This window comes from Harpegnathos saltator, unplaced genomic scaffold (genome assembly GCF_003227715.2).
Source record: "Harpegnathos saltator strain DR-91 unplaced genomic scaffold, Hsal_v8.6 scaffold573, whole genome shotgun sequence".
NCBI lineage: Eukaryota > Metazoa > Arthropoda > Insecta > Hymenoptera > Formicidae > Harpegnathos > Harpegnathos saltator.
The window spans coordinates 277,407-289,961 of NW_020230397.1; the positions used below are offsets into that span (position 1 = coordinate 277,407).

At 37.8% G+C, this 12,555-nt stretch overlaps 2 protein-coding genes across 10 annotated transcripts in view; both read left to right on the forward strand.

Moving 5' to 3' along the window:
• Nucleotides 1-344: 344 nt before the first annotated feature.
• On the forward strand, nt 345-5,090 carry LOC105184438 (uncharacterized). 4 transcript variants are annotated; one of them, XM_019842014.2, is made up of 5 exons: nt 345-489; nt 789-1,493; nt 1,569-2,151; nt 2,281-2,601; nt 3,997-5,090. In XM_019842014.2, exons 2-5 carry the CDS (start codon nt 792-794, stop codon nt 5,001-5,003), a joined length of 2,613 nt encoding a protein of 870 aa, XP_019697573.1. In that variant the 5' UTR covers nt 345-489; nt 789-791; the 3' UTR covers nt 5,004-5,090. The 4 variants fall into 4 exon arrangements, with proteins under 4 accessions (XP_019697573.1, XP_019697575.1, XP_019697574.1 ...); XM_019842016.2 differs by having other exon boundaries at nt 352-419; XM_019842015.2 differs by lacking the exon at nt 345-489 and adding an exon at nt 580-718.
• Nucleotides 5,091-7,930: 2,840 nt separating this feature from the next.
• The window catches only part of trio (trio Rho guanine nucleotide exchange factor), a 41,464-nt gene continuing 36,839 nt past the window's right edge, over nt 7,931-12,555 (forward strand). For 2 of the 6 annotated variants that reach the window (XM_025303782.1, XM_025303781.1), the window contains exons 1-6: nt 7,931-8,188; nt 9,137-9,428; nt 9,550-9,663; nt 9,793-10,117; nt 10,331-10,989; nt 11,208-11,315. In XM_025303782.1, the coding sequence (XP_025159567.1) occupies nt 9,168-9,428; nt 9,550-9,663; nt 9,793-10,117; nt 10,331-10,989; nt 11,208-11,315 (1,467 nt within the window). In that variant the 5' untranslated portion in view covers nt 7,931-8,188; nt 9,137-9,167. The remainder of the gene's footprint in view (nt 8,189-9,136; nt 9,429-9,549; nt 9,664-9,792; nt 10,118-10,330; nt 10,990-11,207; nt 11,316-12,555) is intronic. The other 4 variants (XM_019842000.2, XM_011143244.3, XM_011143246.3 and 1 more) reach the window with 3 other exon arrangements.

The window sequence follows — 12,555 nt, forward strand, 5'->3', positions numbered from 1 at the left end:
GAAATCTGTGCCCTAAGGCCATCACACACAAACGAATTTAAGCCTGGTCTACAATACGTGTCGTAAATTGTAATCTGTAAGAATTGGGGAATCACAGTCGATTATTACAAAAATAATCGACTATAATTGGTCAGTTCTTACGGCTTACAGCTCACAACACATATTGTAGACCAGGCTTTAAGCAGTAAGACGTAAACAGTAAGCAAATCGGCCAATCACAATCGAAACTTGAAGACGCCATTTTAAAACTTACGAGAATAATTGATTGTGATTGGTCAGTTTCTTTACTGCTTACGTTTACTGCTTATGTTCATTTGTGTGTTGATGGCCTTTACCCCGCTATAGCTTGTGCACCGCTCCCCTATTCCTTAGTTCATGGTGTATAAACAACGGTGTTCTACTCTAGTTAACCACGCAACGTATCTTACAATTGAATATATTGTTTACAATAGCTGAAATTAAGATAATTTAATAGAAAGTTTTTAATTGGTATGCGTATTAAACGATTGGTGTTGTAACTAGGCCGGTACTAAAAATCTATAGTTATATATAAACTATAGATTTTCAGTATTTGCAATGGATATCGGAACGCAGCTTGTATTTCCCTTGTGTAGTTTTTTGTTGTAACTCAAACATATGAAAATTTGCGAAATGAAAAATTAAAGTCGTAGCAGTTACAGAAATAGTTTACAATTGTCATTGTACATGTGTGACTGCAGTAAATATAATCGTTACATATAAAGTTAACGATTGGAAATAAATGTTTAACGTCAAATTTTTTATTTTAGGTTATGGGTAGACAGTGCTGTGTTTTGGGGTGTTCCTCAGGCGTACATTTACCCTTTCATTCATTCCCCAAAGATGCAACTCTGGCAAAGAGATGGAAAATGGCTATTTATTCAGAGAAGATTAAGCATCTTACCGACGATCAAATAAAAAAGTGTGTTGTGTGTTATAAACATTTTGCAGAAAGTGACTATGAATCAATATATAGGTTACGAAGATTAAAACCTGGTGTTGTACCATCATTATTTTTGCCAGATAACGGTAACAATAATGGCAATTCGAAGATAGATTCCATTATGAAAAATTCTAGAACAGAAATTTCATGTACTCGAACTACAACTCCTTCTATTGAAGGAATTAAAACAGAAAATGAACAATTTACATCAAAAGTATCAGAAATCACTAGTAATGGCGATTCATCTAAGGCAGGGCTCTCTTCACCAAAAAATTCAAAATGTTCGTATAATGAACATATGAGGTACTTCCAACACTTTACACCAAAAATGTGGAAGTTGTATAAAGTGGCTTGTATATTGAAAAAGAAGCAAGAATCCGTATCAAGAAAACATTTGTCATTTCATCAGCGTATAAGACAAGCCAAACAATATAGCAAAAGTCCTGCTATAGAAAAGCTGTTGTGCTCGCTAACACCTACTCAACGAACATTTATTGAGATGCAGATGAGAGCATTAAAATGTCAACCCAAGGTATGTACACAAAACATTTATTATACTACTATAAAAATAGAAATGTTTGATAAACCAATTTTATTCTGCTTATAGGACAGATATTTCACATTAGATGAAAAGATTGCAGCTTTGTCCATTATGAAACAATCCAGTAAATATTATGAATACTTGACACAAGTTTTTGATCTGCCTAGTACATACACGCTATGGCCTATACTCCAGAAAATTAACATTCATCCTGGTCCAATTAATTTTATAAACCAACGCTTGAAAGAAGAAGTAAGAATGATGAAACAGAAAGATAAACTGTGTATTTTAATGTGGGATGAAATGTTATTACAACCTCACTTAGATTATGATATGAAAAAAAAGCATATTATTGGTTTTGAAGATTTTGGGGGCAGGAGGAATGCACTATTTGTTGATCATGCATTGGTTTTTATGGTACGTGGCATACAAAGCGGATGGAAGTTACCATTGGCATATTATTTCTGCGATGGTGCTACAAAAACTGATCAACTTGTGAAATGGATCAAAACTGTTTCCACAATTATAATTGACAGCGGATTAAATCTAGTAGCTTTCGTATGTAAAGATGGAAAGAGAGATCTTGCGGCTGTGAATAAATTGAAATTGGAGGCGGCTAAACAGATGTTACGACTGGGAGAACGATATTGTAAGCACGTTTTGAAACAAGTTACTGTTATACTGGTGCAAAAATTACAGTCGTTTTTATCTTAAACACTTGCTGAATAAAAATGTTGAAACTAGAGGAAGATTCGCTAGTTGCTTTGTATCTTTCTAGGTGGTGATATAATAATAAAAAACCGCACTATAATTCCACTGTATAATCCGCCGTGTCTTATTAAAGGCATACGCAATAATTTATTGAACTATGATCTCGAGTTTGACTGTGCAGAAGAGCAGGAGCGAAAATTCGCGTCGTGGCAGATTATTGAGCAAGCCTATCATATGGATTTAACTCACAGCATGTATCGATTGATGCCAAAAATTACTACAGAGCATGTAATAAAAGATAAAGTGAGCATTAAGAAAGTTAAACATGCTGCGCAAGTTTTAAGCATGACGATGGGTGGTTTTATACATCACCATACCAAGCTGGAAGGTAAACGTTTGTACAAGTATAATATAAATATCCATAGATGGTTAGCACATTATGGACTGCTATTCTTTTTTGAAAAATTTCCTCTAGGACTCAGTAAAGTTTTGAAATAAATAAAAAAATCTTTTAAGAGTTCAAGAAAGCATAATATGAAGAGAAATTTAATATTTTTATTTGTAAGGAACAAACCAATAAAATTGCCATAATTATCAAAGGATATAAAAATATATCTTTTTGTATTTTCTTAAAGCAGTCAAATATGAAATAAACTAACGATAAAATTTTACAAAGTATGTTTCAAAAATCACAAAAAGTAATAATAATTAAAAAAGTAATAATTAATCAAATTAAGATAATAATAATTAAAAAGTAACTCACAAATATTAAAAGGAAATTTGCTGCTCGCGCACACGTGTGTATGTTAGACAGTATATGAATTAAAAAGCAAAATATAAATTTTCTTTGCGAAAAATTTGAATTGACAATGTAATTTTTTTTACAAAAAATATTAAATAGTCACGAATTCAATTGAGCTTGTAGTATGTTCTTTTTGTTAAAAGGACTCTGCACGAATCTTATGCAAAATTGGTTTACTTGAATTGACTAGATGTTTTATATGTTATAATTCTTAGATCTCTGAGACTTAGTCTGCTTCTTAGTCTCAATAAATACAAGTTCTAAAATTGGATAGATTAAACACTGTTATGTTTTAAAAGCTAAAATTCGTTATTGCTAATTTTAATACATTTGCTTAAAATTCACTATTAATTCTTCACATTTTTACATATGCACATTTCAAACCATGATGCTACAATTTTTATTAATATGCATACTTGTTATTTATTTTTTTCAATTCAGCTTTAATCTTTCTATTTCAATTATCGTTATTTGATTATTTCAATAACTTCTCCATTTTAATCTACTCTTATTTTTACCATCGATTTAATCAATTTAATCGATTTTTATTTTATTTTTTGCATTTTAATTAATTTTTCTCAATTGCATTTGTGATTGTTCCATTTTAATTCAGTGTAATATTTAAGCAGATATTTAAGTTAACTAACTGCAGCCTATTACCAGCATCAAGTACACTTTTCGATAAACTTGTACTTTGACATTCGATATATTTTGTTCATATCAAACGAAAGTAATTTGGATGAAGAAGAAAATGAAACAATCCAAGGTTATTGTTGTACATATGAATCGGGAGTCATACATTGGGAACATGTGACTATATTGCCAGTATTTTATGGTTTTTAGAATATGTCAGAATTTCATGAAATGTACAAGTTGTGCACCCAGTTTTTGTCTAAAGTTGGCTGAAATATGTACACATATTCCGTAATGTGTTGATATATTTATAAGTGGTCAACTCTAATTAAATTTGTCCCTCCACAGGACAAGTGAACACAATTCATGGACCATTAAGAATGCCGGAGAAGGAAGGACGCGATACGGCGGATATGATACTTTTTTTCGACCGTCTGTTTGATTCTGTGAATGGATACACCTTGAAACCGGAGAAATCACTAAGAGTCGTCGTTTCGCACGACAGTCCGCATTCATCATTTTGGGGAAGAGCGGCGAAGAGGCTACGCAGGATGCGCTTTGTCGATCCGACAGACAAGAAACCATTGAAAGAATCGGTCATCCTGAAGAACTGGATATCCACTATAGAGGGATTCCGCAGATTATGGAAAGTTTTGAGAATATATAAATTCAAATACTTCAAGCCGCGAATCTTAAATCAGGATTCGCTCGCGAATTTCTTTGGGCAGATCAGGTCCCTCGGCGAGAGGAACGTTAAACCCACGTGTTCGGAATTCGAGAGTTCTTTCAAGATGCTGTTGCTCGGTAATTTAGCATCAGGTTGCACCGAAAAAGATAACAGCGAGAACAAGACGGACGGGCCGTTATTGTTTACGTTAAAAGAATTCATCAGCTTCAAGGTGTCGTGCATGAACAATGACACCGTAACGGAGAATTTGATGTTAGACTTAGAGATGACGTCCTCAGACGCAACAGAAAATAATGATAGTATGTTTAGTTCTATCACGGAGAGAATCCTGAACAATTCACACGTCGGAGAATGCGAAGTATGTAAGAATCTCATTTCGGATTCGGCCAAATCTGAGTTAGCTCCCAGCAAATGTTTGCTGAAGGTTCTCGAGGACGCTGATAATATACTGGCACAGAGAATGAGTAGCGTATGTTATTTGCATCACACGGCGTTGATGTTGGAAACTGAATTATACATGTCGTTGGATTTACGTTGGCTGAACTGTCAGCAACACCGTAATGTGCTCAAAGAACTCGTAGTATCTTACACAGTCGTGTTTTATATCTCTAAATGGTGTAACGGCATAAATGAGATTTTGATGGGTAAGGAGGATATGTCATTATGAAACAATGAAACGACGTGCCTGTATAAAAACACAAAAATCGAAGAGTCGCAGAGGAACTTAATAAAACAGTTTATTTTATTTCACACATTGTTCTCAATTACTTTTTTACACTCCTTACGAGTAAAGCTTGCTTTATGAGGATACTTTTCAGTCCGATTTTATTTTTAACCTCCTGCAATCATAATTCTTAGGACATACAGTATAAGTTAAATTTATCAGGTCCGAACAACTTTTTGATTGTATTATTGAATATCAAGATCTTCTCAGACGGATTAGTGCTATTTTTAAAACTTCTGATCCCTCGGAACTCTTGATTGATGACATCAGTAAAGAGAGAATGCATGCCCAAAATTCTTGCGTCATTTGCAAGTAGATAATGTATGGAAAAATATTTCAGATTGTTATATATATAGAGCATACTCGTGAAGTATTCCAAAAATTTCTTTTGAACCGTAAGATGACTAATATGAGGCTTGGTGCGGAATGATTCCGTGTGACTGAGTTTCATATTAATAACTTTATGACGTTAATAAAAAAAGAAATATGAAATTCATTCTGGAATCAAATTCCGGAATCAAATAGCTAATCTTCGTGTGATTTTCCTCGTAAATGAGAAGATAAAAGAGCATTGAGCTTATTTCGCGCATACGCACCAATGATATATTTTATTAACCTGTTAAACGTCATTTTATTTATTTATTTATTTATTTTATTGATTTTATAAAATTAAAATACGCACGTACTTACTATCAATATAATTTAAGCAAGTGCGTAAGTATTTATATATATAGGGTGTTCTATAATTCGGCCCGAGGAATTCGTGAAGACATAAAGCGGATTAAAAGAAATATAAAACTCCCATGCCGTTTTGCGATATTCGCAATAATTATCGAGTTATTAATTATAGGAATCTGACGAATGCGAGCGCACGCTGAGATGGAATTGGAGGAGCAGTTCAGCCGCTCGGCTATAAAGCAGCCCAGTCGATCTTAAGGCTATTACACACATTTTAGATGTACAGATGTAAGATGTAACAGTAAAGTTCCAATTAATCGTGTTTATTCAATTAATCATGTTAATTGTTCGGTTACGAATACGAACGGCCGAATCGAGTAACGCGATTAGTTGAAATCGCTTATCGTTGTCTTATGGTAAATATGTATAATGGCCTTTACAACTGTTGCTGCAGCTGGATTCTGTAACTCTACGGCAAAAGCTGCGTAACGATAACGAAAGTGCCGTTAACTCCAATAACGAGTTAAAGAATCGCACCACAGTACCGCGATTCTGTAACTCGTTATTGGAGTTACAGAATCGCACCACTGGGGCTGCATTCCGTACTCGCGTACCGATATTTGTCGGTGTCGTTAGCAGTATTGCGCAGCTTTTTTGTTATATGAAAAACCTGCGCAATGCCGCTAACGACATCGACAACTATCGATATGCAGGTCCTCAGCTCATCATTATCCACCTTATTGGTCTCGGGTCATTTGGCTCATTTTCAAGATTAAGGGCCGGTTGTTCCAACTTCTTGGTAAGTTAACTGATAGTTAAATCCTATGTTTGTCTTCGATTTTCCTTCAACTTAGACAAAAACGGAGATACGATTTAGCTTAACTATCAGTTAACTTACCACCAAGTTGGAACAATTGGCCTTAAAATCGCCAAAATGAAACTTCTCAAACCATCGATGTACTATGCGTTCATTAGTCACATCTTCACCAAACACTTCGTTGATATTTCGAGTCTGCGCTACAATGGCCGCGTTCAGTAGAACAAAGTGATCAGAGAGCGCTTAGTGATCATTGTCTGTGATTGGAGCATTCTTTTAGATTCTTCATAGACCCAGAAATATTTACCAATCAGGAGCGAGATTCAGTGGTAAGTCTAGTAATGTTGTCCAATTGTTGAGTCTGCTGAACGTGGCCATTGGTTCCACGACGGAACTCATATTCGAAAATAACACGAATTTTTAACTTATCCATGGTTACACAAAGATTGCTGTAACAAAGACATTTCGAAAGATAATCACAAATCAAAACATGCGTTTGAAAGAGTGATGATGTACCTTCATAAAAAAAAAAAATCAAGAACTGTAAAGGTAAAATGTTAGATATGTCGAACTTAGACTGCGTTCCGAAATCCACTGCCAGTACTGAATATATATAGTTTATGTCACGTATACTATAAATTTCCAGTACTGGCAGTGAATTTCGGAACGCAGCCTTAGTACTTAAGTCCCTTGCACAATGCCAGGCAATAAGAATAAAAATAGACCAATCACAATAGATTATTCTTGTAATAGTCGATTGTGATTGGTCTATTTTTATTCTTATTGCTTGTTGCCTGGCATTGTGCAAGGAAATCGGACATTTCATATTTAACGACCTAATAGTAATATAGGTACAAGATAGTGACTGCGTTCTGATATTCACTGCCAGTACTGAAAATCTATAGTATATGTGACACATACTATGTATTTCCAGTACTGGCAGTGAATATTGAAAATACATCATTTATGTCACTATATTATACTATAGATTTTCAGCGCTGGCAATGAATATCGGAACGCAGTCTATATAGAAAAAAAAATGGAAAAAGATAAAAAATGGTTCGGGTTCTACAAAAACCCCTAATATCGCATTGCAGGCATGAATATGTTAAGCAGCTACACGCGTGACGTGTTGACGCATGCGCAGAATGTTGCGGAGGGAATAAATGCCCCCAACACGGTCCTGGCCAAGTAATTATCGCGAACTTCGCATTGGTCGGAAGTTGAACGTTCCACCAATGGCACGACGATTAACCTAATCGATCAGATCGTCCACGAACCAATCGAAGTCGAGCTCGGCTGACGAAAAACGTCGATGAAAACGTAGCGTGTTGTTGCGAATACGCAAATTCGCGCGAATGCATCTCAAGGCCCAATAACGCCTCGCGAGTTGTGACTCGTGCTGTCCTCTTAGCCAGTGTATCGGCGAACAAAGCTGTGAAAAATTGCTCAGCCGAACATGGCAGCGGTAGTATCGGGGTCTAATTTGTGTGACGGTCGCCCAAGGTTTTAGTGCCGATGACACGACAATATGAACGATAAACCGGTCCCGTTTCGGAAAAGGAATTCGGGCCCGACAGCGCGACACGGAAGGACGAGGACACTGGCGTTGCCGCGAATGAACTTCCTGCGGGTGAGCCGCTCTCTCACGACTTTTCCGACTCTCTCGTCGCTCTCTGTAAACCCCCGCACGCCAACAGAACATAAACTTGCGTCCGGTCTCTTTGGCTGAGGGCGCGAGATACTCGGCGAAGCGAGACCGGAGCGTGAAGGACGACAATACTCCGTCGCGCGACGGTAATTCTGCCCGGCCGGAACGTTCGGGACGCGAAAGGATCGCCAGTGAAAACACTCGCCGAAAGAAAGCATATCTATGACAGCCGCGGTATCTAGAGGGGGTTGACGATTGATTGTACGCTCAGCCCGTGAAATTTCACCGTCGTCCTCGACATTTATTCGCGGTGTCTCGGAGCCTGCTGCTCGCGAAAGAGCGACTCGCGATAGTATTTTGCCGGAGAGAAAGAGAGGAAGAAAAGGAGAGAGAGAGAGAGAGAGAGAGAGAGAAAGAAAGAAAGAAAGAGAGAGAGAAAGAGAGAGCGAGCGCGCGCGCGCGCGCGTGTTCAGGAGGGATGATACGCGCGATCACTTCCTGCTATTCCGATGCGCGTGTACCCTGTCGCGTGCGCTCTCTCGCACCGCAAACAATGGTCCTCGCGTCGCGTTCTTTCGAAATTGCCGAGCGATTCTCATGAGCGACGAGGACTGTCGCGCGAACACGCGTTACCGATCGTGAATGTGTGCGCGGTCTCTCCGATTCGACGACCATTTCATCGGACCGGCCTTCGCGGCGGATTCGGTCTGATCTCGATCGTGCTTCTTTCTCAGACACGGCCGGGTGAAACTAGATAGTTGAACTTGAGCCAATTTCTGTATTTCTCCGTCTATTTTTATTAAGGCCGACTGATGATTTTTTTACTTAGTGACGCACATGAGACACGTTAGCCCGCTGCTAACTGATGCATGTTCGTCGCTGCTCACTTTGCAATTTTACACGGTGTTTTGTGTGTCTCCGTGAAAACAGGCCATGACAATTTAATGAAAAACGAGGGATAATGGACGGCACACGAGCGGCAGAGGTATTGCCATTGTTGCAAGAACGTTTGGCAATACTACCGGGTGGACGAGACCGTAGGGGAGGTCCTGTGCTCCTGTTTCCCAGCACACCGAGACGTGAACGCGCAAAACCCGAGGATTATAGACGTCTCTTGCAGTATCTGTTTGCTATTCCGAACGATGAAGCCAGAGGCCTACGCTTTACTGTGATTGTGGATATGCGTGGTACTACGTGGGACTCTGTCAAACCTATCTTGAAGGTGACATCTTTTGCTAAGTGTGCAGTTTGCCCATAGATATTTCATCCGCTTCCTACATTGTGCTATTCATGGGATTGTGTGTATCTTGATTGTGATATTAATAGAGATGTATCGTCTCTAGGTATTGCATGAACATTTTCACCGTACAGTTCATGTTGCCTTTCTGATCAAACCGGAAAACTTTTGGCAGAAACAGAGAACCTCGTTGGCTAAGCAGAAGAAATATAATTTTGAGGTAAATATATGGGGATTAATTAATTATATGCTTTATTCATTTCTTGACAAAGAGAATTTCTTAGAATATTAAGTCCACAGAGATATTTTATTGTGAGTTAACTGACATTGAGACGCGTTAATATTTCAGATCAACACAATCAGTTTAGAAGCTCTTGTAAAGGTTATAGACCCTTCCCAACTCACTGCAGACTTGGACGGGTCCTTACAGTATGATCATGCTCAATGGATTGACACAAGATTAGTTGTAGAAGATTTTACGTGGCAAGCAGCCGATCTTCTCGACCGACTAGATGATCTGCAGGAGGATCTTAGTCGGAATGACTTTGCTGACGATGTTGCGGGAGCTAAACATGGCATTGATCTGCATAACGAAATGAAGAAGAAGATCATGAAGGTCCCAGTGGAGGACATTGAAGTTGTTGGTCAACGTCTGCTTCAGCGATTCAATAGTAGTCAGTAAAACCTATGTTTCATTCTCGCACAATGAACAATAATATAATGAATGTAAGAATTTTTATCGCAATATGTACGACAACGTGTAGATATTTTTAAGCGAAATTGGAGACGTTCAAATCTCTCTAGAGTCAAGAATCTAGAGTTAAGAATAAAAGTAGGAATAAAATGCTAGTGAACGTTTAACTAGATAAATTTAAATGTATTTTTAGATGTAACATCGACCGGCGGAGAGGGAGGAAGTATTGACAACGGCGCGGCAAGTTGCACGGATCCCGACGGCCGAGCCTTGGCGACACTCGTTATTCAGCACTTGGACTCGGTGCACGCCGCGCAGCAGCATCTCTTGCAGCTGTGGCACATCAAGAAGATGAAGTTGGACCAATGTTTTCAGCTGCGGCTATTCGAGCAGGATTGCGAGAAGATGTTCGATTGGATCTGCCATAATCGTGAAGTGTTTCTCGCAAGTTACGTGGAAATCGGTCGCTCGTATCAGCTGGCCAAGAACCTGCAGGAGGAGCATAAACACTTCACGATGAGTTCGATGAATGTTTACGTGAATATAAATAAAATCCTCACGATGGCTGGCAGATTGTTGGAGACGCAACACTACGCAGCCGGGCATGTACGGGCGGTGGCAGGTCGTCTGGATCGAGCCTGGAAGGAATTCGCCGCGGGTCTGGACGAGCGCACCGCGGTACTCAGTTTAAGTGTAGTGTTTCATCATAAAGCAGAACAGTACGTCGACAATGTGGCCGGCTGGAGTCAGGCGTGCGACACTAGCAATCTACCCAGCGAAATTCCAGTGCTCGAGTCTCACATCCGCCAGCATCAGACACTCTACGAAGCGATGTGTCAAGCGTATACGGAGGTAAATGTCCACTTCATATTTCTTTCTCTCTGTCTCTCTACGCACGCGCACAAAGAGCATACATCTGATACGACTATTACGATCGAACGACAACAAACGACTGTCGTGACTTGTGTTTTATTATATAAATCGAATCGATTCCTTTCTCATTGTATTTTTTTTTTCTTCGTTCTCTCTTCATGTGCACTGTATTTGTAAGTTCGTTTGATATTTAACAGGTTTACAATGCATATCAGGCATTATTGAGTGGCCTGGGTTCAATGCTGCAAGTATGTCATAATGTGAGCGCCCATGCCTCAGGCTCGGATACATTTCGTGTCGATTATGTACGAAAAAAATTGAGTTTTTAAAGCTTTTACATAGGCGATGGATATCCATTACTCGCTTGGTACTTGGGTGCTACTGGAAATGATATCTATCCGCAAATTTTCTGCAATGATTAACATACAATATAATTTACTCGTTATATAGCCCAGGTATCTCTCACGAGGAAAAAAGATCGAGCTGTCTCTGATTGATTTTTATAGGTTTTGGACATGTTGTGAAGCAGCAAAAGAAAATTTTTTTTTCTTTTTATGTGATTATTTCGTCATTTTAAGCATTGTAATAAAGAGAAATCTCGAAATCAAGAGGAGATTTCATTTTCAACGAATATTATGGAAACTATGAGATGTATGAAAAAATAGTTTCTAAGCTCTGGAATATTTTATATTCTTCACGAATGTGTATTCAGGTTTGTCAACAATGTCAAATTTTTTAAATTTATTCCCCATTTCTGTCTTCGTAAATTTGGAAATATCTCGACAACTGAAATCAAATAAAATTTTATCGTACATTTTTGCAATCGAATATTTGATAGATGGGATGCAAACATTGGGCTGTAGCCTCTATTACTATGAGATATATGTATTAAACTTAGCTGAGTTTTTATTTATTCACGGTATCTAACTGCGTGGTTTATTCCATATCATATCTGATACTACGAGGTAAACGAACGATAACAAATATCGAGTAACATGGGTTTACATTTTATTGAAAATATTTTTAAGTCTCTTCCTGAATTTACTGTGCGAACACACACACACACACACACACACACACACACACACACACACACATACAAATAGTCTTATAATCAACGAGCAGATGAGTATTTGTGACTGTTCCAAAATACATAAGACTTTGAAGAACCAACTGTTAAACCATAAGCACGTAAAACAAATATATAAAACATAAGAAGATTCTTAAATATTACTTTGAACGAAAAATTCACTACGACAAATAAAAATTTCAATATTATTTCAATAAATTATTCAATATTATTATTATTCAATATTATTGTTATTAGACTGTACTATATATTTCACTTTAATAGAAAGAGATATTAAATTTATATAGCAAGCACATTCATCATATACTGCTTTATCAATAATCATGTCACTATCGAGAGCACACGGAGGATTTATCCTTTGTGACACATCATTTCTTCCTCTTTATCTCTTCCGAAATAAATAAGATAGTACAGTCTAAAACAGGCTTTTAATTACTCAACGTTTCTCTTCTTTC